General features: G+C 39.6%; 1 protein-coding gene across 2 annotated transcripts in view; it reads right to left on the bottom strand.

Moving 5' to 3' along the window:
- Nucleotides 1-23,375, bottom strand: part of timm44 (translocase of inner mitochondrial membrane 44 homolog (yeast)) — a 68,350-nt gene that overhangs the window by 13,144 nt on the left and 31,831 nt on the right. For both annotated transcript variants that reach the window (XM_041204125.1, XM_041204126.1), the window contains exons 9-11: nt 21,870-21,994; nt 7,436-7,486; nt 3,870-3,959 (exon numbers count right to left, since the gene is read on the bottom strand). In XM_041204125.1, coding sequence (XP_041060059.1) covers nt 3,870-3,959; nt 7,436-7,486; nt 21,870-21,994 — 266 coding nt within the window. The remainder of the gene's footprint in view (nt 1-3,869; nt 3,960-7,435; nt 7,487-21,869; nt 21,995-23,375) is intronic.

The following is a 23,375-nucleotide window of genomic DNA, read 5'->3' as shown; positions in this document are numbered from 1 at the left end:
GCACTGCCAGACAATGTAGTGGAGGCAGGTTCAATGGAGGCATTTAAGAGGGAACTGGACTATTATCGGAAAAAGAAAAATGTGCAGGGCTATGGGGAGGCTGAAAAGTGGCATAAGGTAAACTGTTCCTTCAGAGAGCAGACACAACTGGCCGAATGGTCTCCTTTTGTGCTGTAACCATTTTATAACTCTGTGAACTCCATTGGATATAGAGTAAAATAAGAATTCAAATGTCTCAAGTTATACTTTTGCAAACCTATTCAATTCTCCATTTAATCTTTAACTGTGGACGTTTCAAATGCTGCTATTGAGTTTATGACCATATAGGATTTGCTCAGTTGTAATGGGAGCTCCATAATTTTCCACGAAACTTGCATTTAATGTAGACACTTCGTTCAACTCATTGGCACCGATCTCTTTGTTATCTGACATTGATCTCACAGCCATGAATACTTAAAATTCAGCTCTTAAACAGAAAGGTAAAGCACCAAAGATGCTGAAAATCTGAAAACAATAACAGAAAAAACTGAAAACAGTCTAACTGGTTAGGCAGCATCTGTGGAGAAACAAAACTCAGCAGTAATGATTTAGGCTTAACACCATTCGTCCAGTCTTGAGAAAGGATCTTAGATCTGAATCACCAACAGACTTAACTTCTGTTTCTCTACAAAAGTTGTCTGACCAAATGGGTATTTGCAGGCCTATACTGTTTTTAAATTCCATTTCTGTTATTTGTCCTGTTCTTTTCTTCATTCCTTTACTAAGCCTATTGCATGACAGTACCGTGAATACAAGACCAAATTTTAGGGGTCAATTTCTATTATTCACTAATATGGCAGAAAACAGGAGTTGTGTTATAGCAAATGGTGTGTTGCAGAAACTTCAACCTCGATTTTCGGATCACCGTAAGTTCCTGGCATTGCCTTCAAGGTTGAATTTGGATGGAGAAATTCAGTGAAGGCATCCTCCCAGAGCACTTTTAAAGCAAAGCATTAATTCTAAGTACCTGAGAAATTGGCCATTAAGAAGATTAAAAGAGAAATGTGACCGCTAAAGAGGATAAAAGTCATTCTCTAAAAGTGGATCAGAAGTCTCAAAGTAAACCAGAAGTCTTTAATTTTATTCTTAGCTTGTTAAATCAAACAATTGTCCTGTTTATTTAAGCAATTAGAATAAAATTAAAATACATGCAAATCTTTTGAGATTTCCTGTAATACATTTTACAAATGAAACTACACCCCACAGCAGGGATCTGAAAGTGCCCCAAGGGAAGAGAAAAGAGTAACAGTGGAGGTGTTGCTGAGTTTGAGGGGGGGGGGGGGGTTTTAAAAAGGTGACACCCCCACACAACTCTCAGAGAATTTAAGAGCAGCAAAGATAGTGGGGACTGGGAGAAGATTCTCCACTCGCCCTTGAGTAAGGTGCATTGTGCTGGGAGCTTCCAGGAAAGGCAAGTACAAAGGAGGCTCTGTCCTTGAAAAAACAGAACACACAGAGAAACCAAAACAATGAAACACAGGATAATTCAGTAACTGCAGGTTTAGTCAATCCAAAAGCTGTTAAGTTTCTCATTCCTACCTATGTGGCAATTTGTTTCATGTATTAATTACCATTCTGCTCAAGAAATTCTCCTGAGTTACCTATTTAGTTTAGTTTCCTCATCATGAATATGTCTTGTGGCTCTCAAATTATGTATACAACATGCTTTGAATGTTTATTAAGTCTTTCTTTGCTTCTCCTTGTTCTAGAGTCCTGTTTGAAAAATCTACCCTAACTGCTTCCAGCTCCAGTTCCATGTGAGACAAAAAGTTAGGTAATGTGGCAGGTATGGGGACCAGAAAACTAACAACTCAGCAGCTGCCTTTCCAAAACAAAGTGCTCTGTGGAGTGACAGCACCTGTTCAGTTAGTACCTGTGTTAGAGTTATTGAACCCTGCTTTTATGATTACCATCTTATTTTAATGCTGGAACAAATAAACATCTGAGGCCCTGGCTAGTCATAAATTTATAAAATAACTAAATTCTTTTTCTAAATTCTAAACTAAAGTCTAATACTTTTGCAAACTGTGATAATGTCCTCATTGCCCAAGCTTTCTGATTTTGTTAGTGTATCCATAAAGCCTTATTCTAAAATTTAAACCCATATTAATCTACATTAGTCTCAAATTGTTGTTTTGTTTTATGATTTATCCAGTGCTAAAGAAAAAAGCCCTTTCCAAACCACAAGGCCCACAAATTAAAAACATCATAACATCAAGCAACGTAAGCACAAATTAACTGAACTGCAATGGCTCACAAGCTAGATTGCTCAGGGCCCCAACTTTACTCAATACGTTTCATTCGTTCATCAGGAGGTCAATTGTGTGGAACTTTCCCTTATAAGTCTTTTCTTTCAACTTTCCATATTGTTGTTTGCTGTAATTTTAAAAAGGAACTTAAACAACTTCAGGACATCTCAAAGTGCTTGACAGTCAATAAAGTACTTTTGAAGATAACAACTGTTGAAATGTAGAAAATGTGTGAGCCAATCTGTGCACAGCAAGGTCCCATAATAACAATGTGATCATTTGTTTTAGTGATGATAATCTGTTTTAGATGCTGGTTAATGGTTAATTATTAGCCTGGAAATAAATCAACACACAAGGTGCCAACACTCATTAGAAATCCCATGAACACTTATTCAAGTAGGAGATTTCTTATTTCTTAGTACATTAGTACTTTAATTTCTATATGTTGGGTCACCGAGGAAGTGCCAACTACAACAGGACACTGGTCCACAGCACTGTGCTCAGCAGTGGCAATGATACTAATTTGCTATCGATTAAATATGGAGACATATTTTAGATTCCATTTTTCTTCCACCAGTTTTTTTTCCTTCTTCACTGAAGGTGCTGATTTGCTAGAGTATGGTTCCATAGGCACTGGAAGCCTTTTGCTGACCATTATAAACATGTAAGACTAGATAGTGAGTGTTGATAGGCTATTTGATTATGGGAATATCACTAATTAGCCAAACCCAGTCTCTCTTGACATCCACGCACAGACTTTTCTTCAAGAGTCCTTGAACAGTGTTCTGAAGCCGATGTGCCCACCCAAACTCAGGAGCACTGAGACCAATTGCAGTATATTTGATTAATGGGTGTCCAAGTGTTTGGTTTAGGAATGTCTGAGTATTCAGTTAACAGGTGTCCAAGAATTCAGCTAATGGGTGTCTTACTTCCAATTATTATGAGCAGTAGTTTCAGTGCTGCTCAAAGCTTACTCCTGGAAATCATTTTGCTGTCTTGTCTCAGGCAGCTGGTGATGATCTTGAGTCAAATGTTCTGATGTAATAAATATCAACAGTACAGTGACAGAAATAATATAACAGTCACTGCACATAAATTGTGACCCGCTCCTGATGCGCTATTTGTGTTATTTATTATGAAAATGACAAATGCCCTTAAATGCCCAATCTCAAGGACGTCAACAGGACTTTTGGAATAAATTTTTTAAATGTAACAACAAACATTAAAACAGTGCTGGTAGACAGATAGATAGAGGGGGGGGTATACAGGTTGATTTACGTTCTGGACATACACCTTCATTTGAGGGCCAATGCAAAGAAAAACTCTTTCTCTTTCAGGAGTTAACTCACCTGCTATGCATTTCCTGAATTCTTTCTTTTTATTGGGAGTCTGACTATCAAGGTGAGGGATGCCAGTGGTGGGGAATAGAACACATTTTATTTCAGGCACCCAGTGTCAGCATTAAGCACTTCTGAAACACATACAACAGGAACTATAGATACAAAGTAAAGTACCCTATACTCATGGGTCTGCTGCTGCACAGTGTGAGGGTAAATACAGCTAATGGAGCTAGTTACTTACATCAATATTGTCAATGTCGAGTATCTTGGATCGGAATTGAAGGTTCATGGCCTTGGCCTGTTGGATGGGTTGTGCAAGCTGGCTGTAAGTCTGTTTGTGAGATAAAGAAACACAAAAGTTGACTGTTAAATACCAACCCATTGAACTGTCTGAAGAAGTAGACTGGAATACCATTCAGCCAATGTCTTTGACCTATATAGACTTAAGTTAGAATTCTACTTAAGGTTAACATTCTGGTTTGCAGCCCCGGCACTAGATTTAATGATGCATTCTTTTTATTCCGTGCTCACCTAAGTAAGGTATTGTAGGGTACTATACAGATGCTCCGTAACAGCACCAAATACTTGCAGGTCAGGGGCAGCACAGATTAAATGAAGAGTAAACTTCCCTATATACTTCCCCACCAAGCATTCACAGTTCAGATATAATGCAGGTTAGATATGGAATTAAGCTCCCTCTATAGAATCCCAACAAAATGTCAACTCCAAGTTTAAACTATCCTCTTCCTTACATTTCTCACGTTTATCAGCAAAATGATACTAATGCCTGGTGTTCAAGACACGCATTGAACCGCTTCACCTAACTACATTCCTCAGACCAGTACTTGCACTATCTACCCTCAATGTCCCTCACTTGGTTACACTGTGAAACACAAGACATATGTTTATTTTCTTACTCAGTCAGGGGGAAAATGGAACCCATTAATATCAGAGTGGAACAATTCAATCACACCCTAAACATCATCAGTAGTTAGTTGTCTTATTCAAGAATGTTGATTTATTGTTGCTGTTGAATAAAAATTAAATTATTCCACACCATTAGGTAGGGAAATGACAAAACACTTCCAGAATACACAGCGTGGCACTCAAGTGATGCAGGAGCATCTTATGATACAAGTACTTGGTCTCATTCACTCGACTTATTGCTCCAACATTCAGATATACACACACAAAAGCTCCCCATTATTGGCAAAGCTGAATATTAGTGTATCTGCTGTGAAATGAGCTTCACCATGTACCCTCCACTGACCAGATATAAACTGAGGTCAGTTCATGTAGAGCTTGTTAGAACCAGGGAGCCAGACACGAAGGAGTGTCTGATCAGTAGAGTCAGATAAAGAGGTTGGCAGGTTCCATGGGAATCAGTGACAGATCATGAGTTGGGTGGAATTTAGAGGGATGGGTGAAGGTTCAGCAGCAAATTAAATGGAGAAGGGAGTGGAATTAGCTGAAACATAAGGAATACAGTATGAAGTGACGGCATTGGGGAAGGCACTTCACCTTTCACCACTAAATTCCAGATGGTCAATAATATTCCACAAGTCAATCCATTTGCTCAGGAATCCTGACAATTAAATGTGCTTCTGGAAAGGATTCAAAAGATAGAGAGGAAATGGAGTGAGGAATCTAGGAATATGCAGAGAAAACAGATAAGGTAAGGCTGAAGGATATAGGTGAGGTTGGGGAATATGAGAGATGAGACTGGTCTATGAAAAAGGGTCATCCTAGTTGGGCCTAACAGCATTACCAATTCTCAATGATTTTATTTTGCTGTTCCTCCAGTAGATCCAAATCTTATCTGCCTTTCAGGTGAAATGTCAAAGCAAGACCTCATGCACCTGTTCAGGTGACACAGAAGATCCATAGCATTGTTTGAAGAACAGTAGCATGGACACAATTTCAAGATAAGTAGGAAGCCACTTAGGATCGAAATGAGGAGAAATTTTTTTACTTGAAGGGTTGTGAATCTTTGGAATTCTCTACTCCAGAGGGCTGTGGAAGGTCAGTCATAAAGTATGTTTAAAGCAGAGATTGACAGATTTCTAAATACCAATAACATAAAGGGATAAGGGGATAATGTGGGAAAAAGGAATTGAAGTGGATAATCAGCCATGATAGTATTCAATGGCGGAGCAGGCTCAATGGACTGAATGGCCTACTCTTAACTCCTATGTTCTCCAACGAGTCCTGGCCAACATTCCTCTTTCAAATACAAAAACAGATCACTTGGTTAGTTGTTCAGTTGCTGTTTGTGAGACTTTGCTCCACACAAACCTACATAAGTAAGTGAATTTAGCTCAAAATTCATTGACTGTGAAGACCTTTGGGGTGTCAGAATGCGAAAATTATGTTACAAATACAACTTCTTTCTTTTCTCTGTATTAAATTAAATTGCTCAACAGATATTCCAAGACTCCAATAGCTCAGGTTCCCAAAATAATCCAAAAAATTACAAGGGGCTATTAGAGGCAACTGCTGCAGCCCAGGACAATTAATTACCAGGGGCTGTGTGTGCATCCACCAGAGTTTCAGTGCTGAGTAACAGCAAACAAGCTGGAGAAAGTAAATTACTTCTAAACACCCCCTCCTATTGTACTTGTTACCAAATCGCATCCTGCAGTTCCAACATACAGAGTAATCTTAAATGTCCAAATTCCCTGAAGACTGAGTTGCTATCAAAAGGTAATCACAAACACTTCAACATTAGATTGTTTCCTGCAAACACAACAATTCCTTTCTCTGCAGGCAACAGAAACATGCACCTCATTAGCAAAGGTGATTCACATTTGACAAGATCATTATGCGAACAATCGTATTTCCAATCTTACTTTCAAACAAACTGCATCCACTTAGTGATATGCACCAACTATCAACCTAACTGCCCACTAAATTAAAAATAAATCTTCACAAACATTTCAATAATGGGATAATTAACAGGAGGCTGGCATTTTTTGAATTCCTCGTTCTTCCACATCCTCCCTGAAGGTGGGTGGAGGTTCGGCAGCAAATCAACTGCAGAAAGGGTGTGGAATTAGTTGAAACATATGGGATAGGATAAGAGGTAATAGTATTAGGGGAAAGTTCCTCATCCTACACCAACAAAATGAAATTTCAGGTGGTCAATGATATTCCACAAAACCACCCAGTTTCTCAGGAATGTCAACAATTATATGCTTTTCTGGAAAAGATTAAAAAGATAGAGAGAAAATGGGAATATAGGAATATGGCAAGCTTGATAAGGCTGAAGGACGTAGGTAAGGTTGGGAATATAATAAAATCCAGGGAGATGAAGCTGGTTCATGAAAAGGTTCAGCCTAGATGGGCCTAATAACACTGACAATTCTCATGATTTTATCATCCTGTTTTTCCAGTCAATCCAGGTTTCACTGTCTGCCTTTCGGGTGAAATGACTCTTGTTGGATTCTATAGGTGCCTCTGGTAACTTTTCCCATACCTGCAGGACATTCAGACATCACTGTCTAATTCCATCTCCATACAATGTTCACACAAACTCACTTTCCAGCAGGAGTCACTGGATTATGATCATGAGGTTGGAGGAAACGCTGACTGATTTTTTTCCACTCATTTAAATCCACAGGAGCATTTTTTTTGTTCTCTCGGCTGAGATTAGCTAAATCAACCCTGGCCAGAAGTTGAATCTTAAAACTTTCCTGCCCTGTAGAGCTCAACAACTTACTGGATAAATAGTCATTGGAGAGCGTTCTTATTCTCTTTTACATGAAAAGAAATTGCAAAGGAAGAGATTCGGTTAACCAAAATACATACTGCTTCGTAACACCAATCCTTCAGAACTTCTAGTTCACCTCTCATGATGGCCTGCAAGACAAAACAGAATTTCAGTCAAAGTTTCTCTTCATTTGCTCCAAGGATTTCTCAATGAGCCAAACAAACACAATTTGATCTCATCAACATTGTAAGGGAATTGGTCTCTTAATGTAGCTGCTCAAACAGGTGATTCATTTAAAGGTTTTGCTCTCTAATTGCAGATTTCCCATCAATAATTAATCAGCAATGATGGTATAATTGTAAATCGCCAGTTAGGGCAGCACTGTTCATTCACCACAACAAGCGACTGATTGCTAGGGTCACTCATAACACCAGCCAGAAATAAATTAAACATTGTCCAACTAACTCCACAGTACAAATTATAATAGAATAATGGATGCACAGGAAAAATTTCCAAGCCCACTGGTAGCAGTTCTAGATTACTCAAGATCATTCCAAAATACTCACTATTCTCTGAAGCTCACCCCATGATTCACAGCATGAGGGTATATAAGTAATTCAGCCTCAGTTTCCATTTTCATATAACAATGACGGTTATTTAAAAAATATTTGTGTAATACTCTCTTTCACTTATATAATCCAACCAATAATTTAGCAGAAACCTTAATTGGAAAGAATTTTATTGTATGGCACAGCCTAAAAATGAATTTGACCTTAAGCATTAAGCATTCAATAATGAACATGTGAACATGGAACAGAAAATACAACCGGGTTGGGGTGGGGAGGCAGGTGTGGCTGAAGATGTACATTGAAATTAAGCCAATGCAACTCAGTTAAATGTAAGTGATTAGCTCATAAATGTTAACAGTCAGTCTGTTCATTGAACTGAAATCACATCAGGTGAGGGTTGTCTTTCGTGAACAGTCACATGACAGTTATGTTTGCACTACAGAGAAGTTCAACAAAGATTTCAAAAGGGCAGATAATGCCTGATCAGCCACATGAACATTTTTGAAGGACAAATGATAAAGAAAATGTAGTGTATGTGGTTCATAAGGCATTTAAAAAAAAATGTTTTGTAAGGTACCACCTGAGAGGCTATTGGCAAAGAGAATATCACATAGAATTGAGTAGAATATGGCTACATGAATAAAAAGATATTTAGAGCAGAAAATAAAGAGCCGACAAAGGAACTTTCCTGAACTGGAGGAATGTGGTGAGTATTCCATGGAGACCCATGCTGAAGCTGCTCTTACTACATAAATAAAGCACCTTGATTTAGAAATTTGCTGGACAACACTAAATTGATGGCTCTGGCAAATTATGATGACCATGATGAATGATTGCAAAAAAACACAGATAGTCTTGCAGGATGCGCAGATAAGCGGCATATGCAATTAGATCAGAATTTTTGGAGAATAGGGAAAAGAAATGCCTCAAATGGTACAATCCTAAAGAGAGAAGATACATAGACAAGATGCACAGATACGCAGGTCATAAAGGAGGCAGCACAAACGTATAGAGTCATAAAAATGCAACCAGAAACTTTTGTTTTGTATCCAAACATAGAACATAAAAAATAGGAGCAAGAGTATGCCATGTGGCTTGAGCCCGTTCTGCCATTCAATATTATTGCTGATCTGATTGTGGCCTTAACTCCATTTTCCTGCCTGCCCCCATAACCCTCAACTCCAATGTTGATCAAAAGTCTGCCTAATTCAGCCTTGAATATATTCAGTGACCCAGCCTCCACTGCTCACTGTAGCAGAGAATTCCAAAGGCTAACAACCCTCAGAGAAGAAATGTTTCCTCATCTCAGTCTTAAATGGGAGACCCCTTATTTTTAAACTGTGATCCCTAGTTCTAGATTTCCCCCACATCAGTGTGGGGAGAAGATCCTCTCAGCATCTACCTGATCAAGTCCCCTCAGAATTTTACATTTCAATAAGATCACCTCTGATTCTTCTAAACTCCAATGAGTATAGGCTAACCTGTTTAACCTTTCTTAATAAGACAACCCCTTCATCCCAAAAATCAGCGAAGCAGACCTTCTTGGAACTGATTCCAATGCAAGCATATCCTTCCTTAAGTAAAGAGAATGAAACTGCACACAATTTTCAAGGTATGGTCTCACCAAAGCCCTGTACAGTTGTAACAAGACTTCCCTATTTTTATACTCCATCATCCTTACAATGAAAGCCAACACTCCATTTGCCTTCCGAATTACTTGCTGTACCTGCATGCTAACGTTTTGTGTATGAAGACAACCCAGATACCTCTGCAGTCTCTCTCCATTTAAATAACATGCTCTTCTATTCTTTTAACCAAGTGGACAACCTCACATCTTCTCATATGATACTCCATCTACCAATTTTTGCCCACTCACTTAACCTATCCTACATCACTTTGCAGACTCCTCGTATCCTCCTCGCAACTTGCCTTCTATTTTTGTATCATCAGCAAATTGTTTATAATAGTCAGTCCCTTCATCCAAGTCATTAACATAGATCGTAAATAGTTGAAGCCCCAGCACCAAACCCTGTGGCACTCAACTAGTTAGTTTGCCATCCTGAAAATGAATCATTTATCCTGACTGTTTCCTGTTCATTAGCCAATCCTCTATCCTTGCTAATATATCACCTTAAAAAGCATGAGCTCTTATCTTGTGTAGTAGTAACCTTTTATATGGCACTTTATCGAGTGCCTCTGGAAATCCAAATACACTACACCTACTGGTTCCCTTATCCAGCGCTAGTTACATTCTCAAAGCACTATAATAAATTTGTCAAACACAATTTCCTTTCACAATACTATGTTGACTCTGCCTAATTGTAACTCTTTTGAGTACAAACATGTTTCCATCTGTTCCTATTCAGATGAAGTTACATTGTTTCATAGTTTGCCATTGTGAGATTTGAACTCTTGATACTCTTTTGAGTAAACCTGTTTCCATCTGTTTCAGATGAAGTTACATTGTTTCATAGTTTGCCATTGTGAGATTTGAACTCTTGATCTTGGGGTTACAAACCCAGTACCATAACCACTTGGCTATTTAGGCCAAGCCCTGCCTGATTGTATTATGATTTTCTAAATGTCCTGCTGTTACTTCCTTAATGAGTTCCAGCATTTTCCCAATGACAGATGTTAGGCTAACTGGCCTATAATTTTCTGCTTTTCGTCTCCCTCCATTCTTGAACAGAGGCGTTACATTTGCAGTTTTCCAATCCGTTGGGACCTTTCCAGAATCTAAGGAATTTTGAAGATTACCACCGATGCTTCCACTATCTCTGCTGCCATTTGTTTTAAGGCCCTAGGATGCAGGCCATCAGCTTCAGGGGACTTGTCAGCCTTTAGTCCCATTAGTTTTCCCCAATACTATTTCTCTAGTTATTATGATTGTTTTAACTTCCTCCCTCCCTTTTGCCTCTTGGTTTTCCACCATTCTTAGGATTCTTTTTGTCTTCTGTTGTGAAGACTGGCGCAAAATGCATGTTCAAAGACTGCCATATACTATAGCTTGATCCTTTAAGGGACCAATGCTTATTTTAGTTACTTTTTCCCTTTTTATATACTCGTAGAAGTTTTCACCATCTGTTTTGATATTGCTTGCTAGTTTTCTCTCATACTGTAATTTTCCCCCTTTACTTTTTAGTCATCCTTTGCTGGTTTCTAAAAATTTCCCAATCTTCTGGCCTACCACTAATCTTCTTAGCATTGTAAACCTTTACTTTCAATATACCATCATTAACTTCCTTAGGTATCCACAGATGGTGCATCCTCTCGGAGTCATTCTTTCTCAACAGAATGTTATCTTTAAGTCAAGTCATGAATTATCTCCTTAAATGTCTTCCACTGTTTCTCTAACGTCTTACCTTTTAACCTATTTTCCCAGTCTTTAGTCAACTCTATCTTCATACCCTTGTAATTGCCTTTATTTAAGTTTAAGATGCTAGTTTTAGACCCACATTTCTGATCCTCAAACTGAATGGGAAATTCTATACTTTTATAATCAGCATTGCCAAGAGGATCCTTTGCTATGAGGTCATTAATCAATCTCTTCTCATTACACATTACCAGGTCTAAAATAGCCTGCTCCCTGGTTGGTTCCAGAATAAATTGTTCTAAGAAGCTGTCCCGAATACACTATATGAACTCATTCCCAGACTACCTTTGCTAAGGAGGCGGTGTAGTGATATTGTCACTGGGCTAGTAATCCTGAGACCCAGGGTAATGCTCTGAGGACTCGGGTTCAATTCCCACCATGGCAGATGGTAGAATTTGAATTCAATCAATAAAAAGAACCTGGAATTAAGTCTAATGATGACCATGAAACCATCGTTAATTGTCCTAAAAACGCATCTGGTTCAATAATGTCCTTTAGGGAAGAAAATCTGCTGTCCTTATCTGGTCTGGTCTACCTGTGACGCCAGACCCACAGCAATGTGGTTGATTCAAGTGCCCTCCGAAACATCCTAGCAAGCCATTCAGTTATACCAAACCACTAGAAAGTCAATAATAAGGACTGAAACTGGACAGATCAGCCAGCATTGACCAAGGTACCAGAAACGATAACTGCAAACCCAGCCCTGTTGACCCTGCAAAGCCCTCCTTACTAACATCTGGGGGCTTGTGTCAAAATTGGGAGAGCTGGCTCACAGACTAGTCAAGCAACAGTCTGACATAGTCATACTCATGGAATCATACCTTACAGATAATGTCCCAGACTCCACCATCACTATCCCTGGGTATGTCTGACCCACCAGCAGTACAGGCCCAGCAGAGACGGCAGCACAGTGGTATACAGTCGGGAAGTAATTAACTTGGGAGTCCTAACATCGACTCCAGGCCCCATGAAGTTTCATGGCATCAGATGAAACACGTGCAAGGAAACTTCCTGCTGACTGCCCCCCACAGCAGTATTCCTTTGTGTTGAACAGCACTTGGAGGAAGCACTGAGGAGACAAGGGTGCAAAATGTACTCTGGGTGGGGGACTTCAATGTATATTACCAAGAATGGCTTGGTAGCATCACTACAGACCAAGCTGGCTGAGTCCTAAAGGACACAGCTGCTAGACTAGGTCTGCAGCAGGTGGCTTGTGAACCAACAAGAGGGAAAAACAGACTTGACCTCATCCTCACCAACCTACTTGCTGCAGATGCATCTGTCCATGACAGTATCAGTAGCTGTGACCACCGCACATTGAGGATACCCTCCATAGTGTTGTGTGGCACTACCACCGTGCTAAATGGGGTGGATTTCAAACAGATCTAGCAGCTCAAGACTACAAAGCCATGAGGCACTGTGGGCCATCAGCAGTAGCAGAATTGTACTCAACCACAATCAACCACCTCATGGCCTAGCACATCCCTCACTCTACCATTACCATCAAGCCAGGGGATCAACCCTGGTTCAATAAAGAGTGCAGGAGGGCATGCTAGGAGCAGCATTAGGCATAGCTAAAAATGAGGTATCAACCTGCTGAAGTTACAACACAGGAATATTTGCTTGTCAAACAGCATAAGCAGTATATAACAGACAGTGCTAAGCGATTCCACAACCAACAGATCAGATCTAATCTCTGCAGTCCTACCACATCCAGTCGTGAATGGTGGTGGACAATTAAAAAAAACACAAATATCCCCATTCTCAATGATGGGGAGCCCAGTACATCAATGTAAAATATAAGACTGAAGCATTTGCAACAATCCTCAGCCAGAAGTGTTGAGTGGATAATCCATCCAATCTCCTCCTGAGGTCCCCAGCATTATGCCAGTCTTCAGCCAATTCAATTAATTCCACGTGATATCAAGAGACAGCTGAAGGCACTGTATACTGCAACGGCTATGGGCCCTGACAATGTTCTAGCAATAGTACTGAAGGCTTGTGTTCCAAAACTTGCCATGCCCCTAGCTGTTCCAGTACAGCTACAACACTGCCAACTACCCGGCAATGTGGAAAATTGGCCAGGTATGTCCACAAAAAGCAAGGCAAATCTAACCTGGCCAATTACTGCCCCATCAGCCTACTCTTAATCATCAGTAATTATTGCTTAGCAATAACCTGCTCACTGCTGCTCAGTTTGGGTTCCACCAGGGTCACTCAGCTCCTAACCTCATTGCAGCCTTGGTTCAAACATGCACAAAAGGGCTGAACTCCTAGGTGAGGTGAGAGTGACTACATTTGACACCAAGGCAGCATTTGACTGAGTGTGGCATCAAGGAGCCCTAGCAAAACTGGGGTCATTGGGAATCAGTGGGAAAGCCTTCCACTGGTTGGAGTCGTACCCAGTACATAGGAAGGTGGCTGTGGTTGTTGGAGGTCAATCATCTCAGTTTCAGAACATAAATGCAGGGGTTCCTCAGGGTAGTGTCCTAGGCCCAACCATCTTCAACTACTTCATCAATGACCTTCCTTCCATCATATTGTCAGAAGCAAGGATGTTCGCTGATGATTGCACAATATTCAGCACCATTCACAATGATTCAGATGCTGAAGCAGTCCATGTCCAAATGCAACAAGACCTGAACAATATCCAAGCTTGGGCTGACAAATGGCAAGTAACATTCGTGCCACACAAGTACCAGGCAATGACTATCTCCAACAAGAGAGAATCTAACCATCGCTGCTTGACATTCAATGGCATTACTATCGCTGAATCCTCCACTATCAACATCCTGGGGATTACCATTGACCAGAAACTGAACTGGATAGTCATATAAATACTGTGGCTACAAGAGCAGGTCAGAGCCTAGGAATCCTATGGTGACTAACTCACCTCCTGACTCCCTAGATCCTGTCCACCCTCTACAAGGTACAAGTCAGGAGTGTGATGGAATACTCTCCACTTGCCTGGATGAGTGCAGCTCCAACAACATCCAAGAAGCTTGATTCCATCCAGGACAAAGCAGCCCACCTGATTGGCACCCTTTCCACAAACATTCACTTCCTCCACTACCAACACACATTGGCAGCAGTGTGTTTTATCTACAAAATGCACTGCAGGAACTCAGCAAGGCTCCTTAGATAGCACCTTCCAAACTCACAACTGCTATCATCTAGAAGACAAGGGCAGCAGGCACATGGGAACGTCATCACCTGGAGGTTCCACTCACCATCTTGACTTGAAAATATATTGCCGTTCCTTCACTGTGGCTGGGTCAAAATCTCGGAACTCCCTCCTTAACAGCACTGTGGGTGTACCTGCGCCACATGGACTGCAGTGGTTCAAGATGACAGCTCATCACCACATTCTCAATGGCAATTAGGGATGGGCAATACTTGCCAGCAATGCCCACATCCCATGAATGGATTTTTTAAAATTGATTTGTTCAATCTATATGAAGCTTAAAATTTCCCTTTATAATTGCAGTAGCTTTCTGCAATTATTTATTTGACAATTTACACCTTGCAGTCTAATTGTCTCTAGTTTAATTAAATTAGCCCCACACACAGAACCATGCACACACACAAACATAAGCCTGTTGTAAAGTATCCTATTAGGAAAAATATGATAGTTTCTTGACACCTCCATCTTTGTGGAAAACCAACCGCCATAATTTTAAAAGATGGTTTCATTTTCTCAGTCCATTTTACCATGCTTACTATATTTATCTATATAACAAAACTATTACACTACCAGGTACATGCATTAACATAGCAATATATACAAAGCCCTTGTATCAACAGAGGTTATTTCAGTCCAGCATCCACACTTCAAATGTTCAATCTCTTCTGAACTTTAAGCTCTTGACAACGTATCCGGAATTAAATTTTCTCATCCAGCCACACGTATAATCTCTAAATTAAATCGTTGCAGTAATAAACTCCATCTGAACAGTCTTGCACATCGGTCTAGAAATTTGTCCAGAAATTTTAAAGGATTGTAGACTGTATAAACAATTGTTTCTGAAGAACTGCTTGCAGCATAAACCTCAAAATGCTGCAATGCTAACACTAGACCTAAAGTCTCTTTTTTGATGGCTGAGTACATCAGCTTCCATGAAAAATATCCCACCGGCTTTTCAATTTCTGTTTCGCCTTCTTGTAACAACACAGCACCAATACCCAAATCACTTGCATCAATTGCCAACTTAAAGTGCTTGGCATAATTAGGAGCCGACAAAACTGGTGTAGTCATCAACACAGTTTTTAAACTGTCGAATGCATTTTGACACTCCTGTGTCCATTGAAATTTCTTGTTCTTTTTTAGTAGTTCAGTCAATGGAACAACCACATTAAAATTTGGTACAAACTTCCACTAAAATTCACTCATGCCCAGAAATCTCAAAAATTCCCGTTTTGTTGTAGGCACTGGGAAATTCACGATGCCTTTTACTTTCACATCGCTTGGGGCCACCTGATCATGTCCAATGGTATGTCCTTGATATGTAACTTGCACTTTTGCAAATTCATTCTTAGCCAAGTTCACCCCCAAACTAGCCTCTTGCAGTCGATCAACCAGTTCTTTCAGATGTTGTAAATGCTCCTCCCACATTTGACTGAAAACTACCAAGTCGTCAATATTATCAGCACAATTGTTCAGTCCTGCAATTACTTTGTTTGTCAGTCTTTGAAATGCTACTGATGCATTCTTCATACCAAACGGCATAACTTTAAACCAATATAGTCTGGCGTTACAGAAGCTCTTTCTGATATTGGTGCTTGCCAATGTCCTTGCAGCAAATCAATCTTTGTGATAAACTCTGATTGTTCTACTTTCTCAATACAATCTTCCAACCGTGGAATAGGATATGAATCCGCTTTTGTCACTGCGTTTACTTTTCGATAATACACACACAGTCTTTGTGTTTTCCACCTGGTTTTGGCACCATCACAATAGGTGAACTCCTGTTACTGCAACTAGACTCTGTGATGTCATTCTGAAGCATGAATTCAATTTTTTTTGTGTTTGAGTTAATTTTACTGGATTTAATCTGTAAGGATGTTGCCTTATTGAAACCAAATCTCCCACATCGACATCATGTTTTCTCCAGCTTATTCCCACAAGTAGCTTTCTGTGACAGCAATAGCTTTTCCAAATCACTGACACTTGACTGGAAGGTAACTCAATACTACATTTAAATTTTTAAGTATCCCCTCATTGTCCAATTTTATTAGAAGAAAGTGAATTTCAGAATCCTTAATTTCTACCTCTTTCTCTTTATTTACCAATACTAATACCTCCTTTTGGTTATCCTCCCTGTCAAAGTACTTTTTAAGCATACTTACATGACACACCTTCTGCTTCTTTCTTCGAGCTGGACTATTTATTAAATAATTTACTTCACTCAGCCTCTTTTCAATCCCGTAAGGCCCACTAAACCTTATCTTTAATGGTTCACCTGACACTGGTAGCAAAACAAACGCCTTATCTCCAACAACAAAACTACAAGCTTTTGCCCTCTTATCTGCATTTGTCTTCATCACCTGCTTTGGTATCTTTAAATGTTCCTTAATTAACTCACATGCTCTGTTCAATCTTTCTCTGAATTTTGTCACACAATCCAGGAGAGTAGTTTTTGAACCACTAGTTTCTCCTGAATCAACTTAAGTGGTCCCCTTACTTCAAAAGGACTAAGTCCTGTCACTGCATTAGGGGTATCCCTAATAGCAAATAACAAGAATGGAATCCCCTGATCCCAGTCCTGTGGGTAGTCTTGACTATAAGCTTTCATCATAGGTTTAAAGTTTGATGCCATCTCCCTAAAGCACCTTGTGATTCGGGATGATAAGCTGATGAATTAAACTGTTTTATCCCCAGGCTGTTCACTACTTCCTTAAACAGCTGTGACATGATATTTAAACCCTGATCCGACTGTATTTCTTTTAGTAACCCATATCTTGTAAAAAAAATTTGGTCAACTCCTCTATAGTTCTCTTTGCTATAATATTTCATAAAGGTATCGCTTCCTGTCACCTGACATGTGTGACATGTTCTACAGAAGTTGACTACATCTTTATGCAATCCAGGCCAATAATAACGTTTTTGTATTTTCACCTAAGTTTTCCTAATTGTTACATGTCCAACTTTGGAATTTCATGAGCTACTCTCAACATTTCATTTCTGTATCCAGGTGGTTTAATTATTTAATGTGCTACCACCCGCTTCTCATTTGCTGGAATATGAGACGGTCTCCACTTGCTCATTACCTTTAAGGTAATAACATTCTGGAATACATTTTCCCTCTGTTTCCGAATAAGCTGTCTGATGTAATTTCTTTATTCGTGACTCCTTCTGTTGTAACTCTACCAATTTCACTGAGCTAAACACTTCCACCTCATTCTCCTCAACCTTCTCTTCCTGCACTATCTTTTCAAAACAGATCCAGCTAATTGGATGTCAACACCCTTTCCCTGACTTTTAGATTCCTCCTCTTCCTGTTTCAACCTGTGAGTTTGTGATCTCATTACTATACAATCTAGACACAATCCAGGATGTTCTTTCTGCAGCATCTCTGTTAAATGCATCGCCACAAGCTGCCAGGTTACATTAGGCATCACCAACATCTGTGACCCAGCTATATCACTACCTATGATAAATCGAAACCCTGCAGCAGGCACTTTTTCCACTACTCCAACAATCACTTCACCCGTATTCAACTTACTCTTTAAATTTACCTTCCACAATGGAATAGGTTTAGTATCTTTACTTATGAATTCCACTTATTACCACTCTTTCCTGCAATACTCCCTCTGGACAACAAATAGCACTATCCCTTAACATTGAGGACTGACTAGCCTTTGCATCCCGTAAAATTTAAACATATTTGCCTGCTACACCCTATACACATGGAAAGACTTCTCCATTGCACACAAAATCTTTAAACATTTCTGTAACCTGCCCTTCAGAACTCCCTTGGGTAAATTATGAACACACCCCCACTTCTTTACCTACCACGGATTCTTCCTGCTCCACCTGTACACAAAACACTGGTTTTGCTTGCCCCTGGATCTCAGAACCCACAGTACTCTCATTTCCAGAGCTTTTCTGTGTTCCAACTACTGGAATAGGTTTTCCCTGTAAATTCCAAAACACTGGCCGGGATTTTCTGGTCCTGTCGCGGTCGAGGTGGCGCCCCTGCCAAAAGTCCATTGACTTGCAGCAGGTCCAGAAGATCCCGGCGGTAGGCAGGTGCGGATAATCCCACACATTGACTCTGTATGCCCCACCTTATTAGAGTGAAAACATTTAAGTTTTCAATGTCACTTCTACCCTCAGCACCTTCCTTTTTGGTCTGAGGAGAAACTTACTGAAAATTTCCAGCTGCTCCTTGTCTTCCCCCTTTCACATTCCCACTTTCTATCCTTCTCGGATTTAAAAGGGTGATGGAAAAAAGATTTAGATCTTTGGACTAGCTCATAATCATCAGCTATCTCTGCTGCTTGCCTGTCTGTTTTAATCCTACGTTCTTCCACATGAGTTCTAACTACCGAAGGAAGTGAATCTTTAAATTCTTTCAAAATAATTACTTCTCTAAGGGCTGCATATGCCGTCTCTGCCTTTAATGCCTGCAACCACTGGTCAAAATTACTTTGTTTTACTCTCTCAAACTCAATACAAGTCTGACCAGGCTGTTTCCTTATATACCAAAATTTCTACCTGTACATCTCAGGAACCAACTCGTATGTACCCAAAATAGCCTTTTTTTATTGCATCATAATCCACCGATACTTCTTCTGACAGCGATGCATATATCTCATCTGCTCTACCTACCAACCTAGACCGTAAAAGCAATGTCCAAATTTCTTCTGGTTATTTCATTTGCTTAGCTATCTTTTCAAACAAAATAAAGAATGCTTCTACATCTCATTCCTCAAACTTCAGAAGAGCCTGTACAAATTTAAAAGTCTCCCCATTGGGTTTTGGGTTAAAAGTGGTTGTTTCACCATCAGAACCTTCCTCAGCATCTGACATCTATTTTTTAACTTCCAGCCTTTTAAGCTGATATTATCTTTCCCTTTCCTCCATTGTTAACTTCTCTATTTCCCTTTGAATAGCTCGTTCTATTTCCTTTTCTTCCATCTATTTCAATTCCAATTCTCCTTCTTTTCCTATTGCCTCTAATTTAAGCTTTTTCATTTGCAACTGAATTTTAGCCAATTCAACTGACTCACCCCCCTAGAGAACTGTTATCCCTTCCAATTTCAAATGCTGCCCTAGGACTTCAATTATGTCTGCTTTCTTTGGCCCTGCGGTTAATCCTAACTGCAATTTATCTGCCAATTCTGTTAACTGTGTCTTAATTACTTTTTGTAAGCCAATCAGGACTACATGTTCTACTTCCAGAAAAGTCTTAACAATTGTTAAAGGCATACTTGCCATCTAACCACTTTAAAATCCCGCAACACCAACTCCTGAGTTCAATGTTCTTCTCGTATCCGTAGCCTTAAAATGCACCAACTCCAAACTAATCAAGGCATTTTAAAAATCCCGCAAAGAGACCCCAATTTTGTTATGATATGGCTGGTGGTATTTGCCAGGCTGACCAAATCCACAAGGGAAACTTGGCCACACTATCACAACGATTTTGCAATTTGTATTTATTACGAGGAGGCTTGCACACTGAAGTCAGAAGTAATGAGTCTACTGCACCTTTAGAGATTTTAAAGGTTAAATTAACACATTTATTAACAGGAGGAGAAACAACTTAAACACACATAAGATTATAGTTACACGGTTATAACAACTTCCAAATTTCTACTTAACTAGACTCCCAACTACTTGTCTTTAAGGCAACAGTCCAAATAGATTCCGAATTTATAAAGTCATCCAGCAATATTACCACAAGCACCCACCAGACAATGGAATACCAAAGACTTTTGACACTACTCTGGTTACTGGAACAGCAAATTTCTGCAGGGGGGCTTGAGGCTCCTCTCCGCCCCCCCAACCAAGTCTGTTTCACAAGGTGCACCTTACAAGGTCTCACATGGCCACACCTCACACAGCCTTCCATCCTTCTTTAAACATATTTCTCCCTTTTTGATCTTTAAATCCCATTGTTTCAACTTGTCTTTAGAAGTTAATTTTCCCCAGAATATAACAATCTTTCATGTTAACATTATGGCCAGCACTTTTGGGAAAAATCAACGTAATAACCTTGCCTTATTTATCTTGCCAGTTGTGCATATTTTTTCATATCCTTTTGAAAATCAAACACTTCCCCACTTATCTAAAAATGCAAATTTTATTCACACCATCTCTGCTGAGACCTCATCCTAGTTCACTCACTTCCATTTCAAATGCCTGCTTTACACCTAACAACCTAAACCTTGCAGTCTAATTGCTTCTAGTTTAATTAAATTAACCGCACACAGAACCATACACACAAGTAACCTACAGTAATATTAGGAAAAATATGATTGTTGCTTGACAAATTAATGAAAAATATTTGGGAAAATACACTTTTAAACAAATATATTTGTGAGGGATATTAAATACCATAATAGTCATTTGGTAGTACAGAACTTGAATATTTCTGCAAAAAAGAGACAATCGATCGAAGCTTTTCACCCTGCACTCATCAGGACAGCTCGCAAGACAAACAAACTGTAAAGGGAACAACAATCTGCATGAGAAGAGAATACTGATTGGTCAGCAAGTGGACTCTGATTGGTAGAGGCATTGCCATGGAGAATGCAGAGAACAGTTAACTGCCAAGCATTTGATTCAAATTCAACCAGACAGCTTGACTCTAATTGGTCAAGGCATTTCCATGGGATATGAACCAGGGAATGGCTGTCCCCCAAGCTGTTGTTTAGTTGGAAAAGGTGCAATGCATGGACATGCTCCTTCTGTCTGCAAAGGACAGGGCCCTCTGTGTGAATATATGTGGCTTCTAGCATGCGTAAGTGAGCTACATTGTGAGCCCAACTGATAATCTTAAATTGATTTTCAGTGTAATTCTTAGCACAATCAGGATTTTTTTTTTAGCAAGTGTTGTCCAAAGACAGAATCACATCTAATGTTGGACGCTATGTTTTGAGTTTTGCGAGCACGGGCAGGTTGGGTACAGTCAATACTTTGCCCTTTGCAAACAGCCGAAGATGCGAGCTGTTTGATACAATCCGCCAGTTGCTAAGACGGCCATTCCCTGGTTCATTCTGCATGGAAATGTCTTGACTAATCAAAATCGACCTGCCTAGCTTGAATTTGAAACAAAAGCTTGGCAGATAACAGTTAATTATTCTCTGCTGCATTCTGCTGGCAGCACCTCTACCAATCAGAGTCTACTTGCCAACCAATCAGTACTCTCTTCTCATACAGTATAAATTTTTGTTCCCTTTACTATTGGTTTATCTTGTGAATTGTCCTGTTAAATGCAAGACAAAAAGCTTCTATAGCATGTCTCTTTTTTCAGAAATACCATAATATCACTACATTTTATTTAACTGATATTTTATAGTAAATTACATTTTTTCTAGATTCTCCACCCCCCCCCCCACAAAAAGAAATTAAATGTCTTCAGATACCTCTAGAACATTTGGAATGATGTCCCTCTCACATTGCTTTAAAAATGTGTCTTTATCAAAGCTTGGGTCAACCTTCAGAATTTCTGTTAGCACCTCTGACATTTCAGTCTTAGAAAACAGCCCCCCTGGGGAAACAAAGAGCAAACACAAGATCAGCACAGTGCTTATTTTATCAAAAACAAGACAATAATCTTGAAATACTTCCAACAAATTAATAGAAATAGCCTGACTGCAGCCCTTCAAGGGTTCAGAGCAAAAACAAAACGTCAAAAAGCTTCAGGTCTGGATAAGACTGCAATGCAAACTATTAGAAAAATAATCCCATTACAGCTCCTAATTTATTTAGAAACAACCTTCCCTTGCTGGGAATATATCTAGAAGCCAGTTTGCAAGATGCTTTGTGTCCAAAATTAAACTCCTTTTGTGTGAAAGAGAACCAACAAAGAAGCTGGAGAGGAAATCAAATTAAGGACAACCACTCCCACCCCATCACATCACATCACAGTGATTTGCACCTTCCACTTGAAATTAAGCAGTTAACTCTTTATTTCTTCATCAAGTTTAGTCTGCTTGGGAGTCTGTTTTTGTCTCCACCCTGTTTTAATGTAAATTCTCTTTTGTAAATCACTGCAGGAATAAATGAGGCAGCATTTGTTACTGAACCAAGCCTGCCAGCAGATTAATCATAATAAACACCGGGGGGGGTTCAATGGAAAGTGTGTGGGTTGAGACATCAGTCGAAAGCTAGTGGATAAAAAAACACACAAATAGAATGGCACACCAGGTGCAGCTCCGTGTTTTAAAGTCTGCAAAAGGAAATCGAAGGGAAAAAGAAAATCTGACAGATGTAGATGCAAGAAAGGTAAAATATTTGGTTTAAAATTGTGAATAAACATTTACATTTTCAGGCTGCCTCTTTATGAAGCAGAATTAAGGCCAGAAAAGGGATTCTTTAACAGGGCAGTGAGTGTTCTGCTATGAAGATAAACCAGTGATATTACTTTTAAACTGTTTGATTGTGGATCAACTAATCAACATATCAAATTATATTCAAACCTCACTAACAAGCCTCTCTCCTGAAGAAAATATCACTGGGGTACTGTTTCACAGGCATCTCATCAAGTGGTTAGTCTTCAAGTGTGCTTGTAGGTCACTCAACTGGGCAGGGCATTTTAGTTGAGCATAATTATGCCCTCACCTGATGTCCATATACACTTTTCAGGAGAGGACCCTGGACATGCGCAAGTGTACGAACCTCGGCTGTTGTGCTCATCCTACCCCAATGAATAGCAAGCCTGCGATTGGGTCACAGGCCGGGAACTTTCTGGTCTACTTAACTCAGCTACTCTAAACTCTCAGAGACATTGAGGAGCCCTTAATCAGAGTCTTAATAAAAGTAGCTCTAGAATTTTGTGCAAAAATAGTTTAGATTGTACATTAACCACAACTTAACCAAAGATCCATTACCTGCATCTTATCCTCACTAAGTCCCACTCCTTTATCACT

The sequence above is a fragment of the Carcharodon carcharias genome, chromosome 14 (assembly GCF_017639515.1).
Source record: "Carcharodon carcharias isolate sCarCar2 chromosome 14, sCarCar2.pri, whole genome shotgun sequence".
NCBI classification, from domain to species: Eukaryota; Metazoa; Chordata; class Chondrichthyes; order Lamniformes; family Lamnidae; genus Carcharodon; species Carcharodon carcharias.
This window is presented reverse-complemented; position numbering and strand designations above follow the sequence as displayed.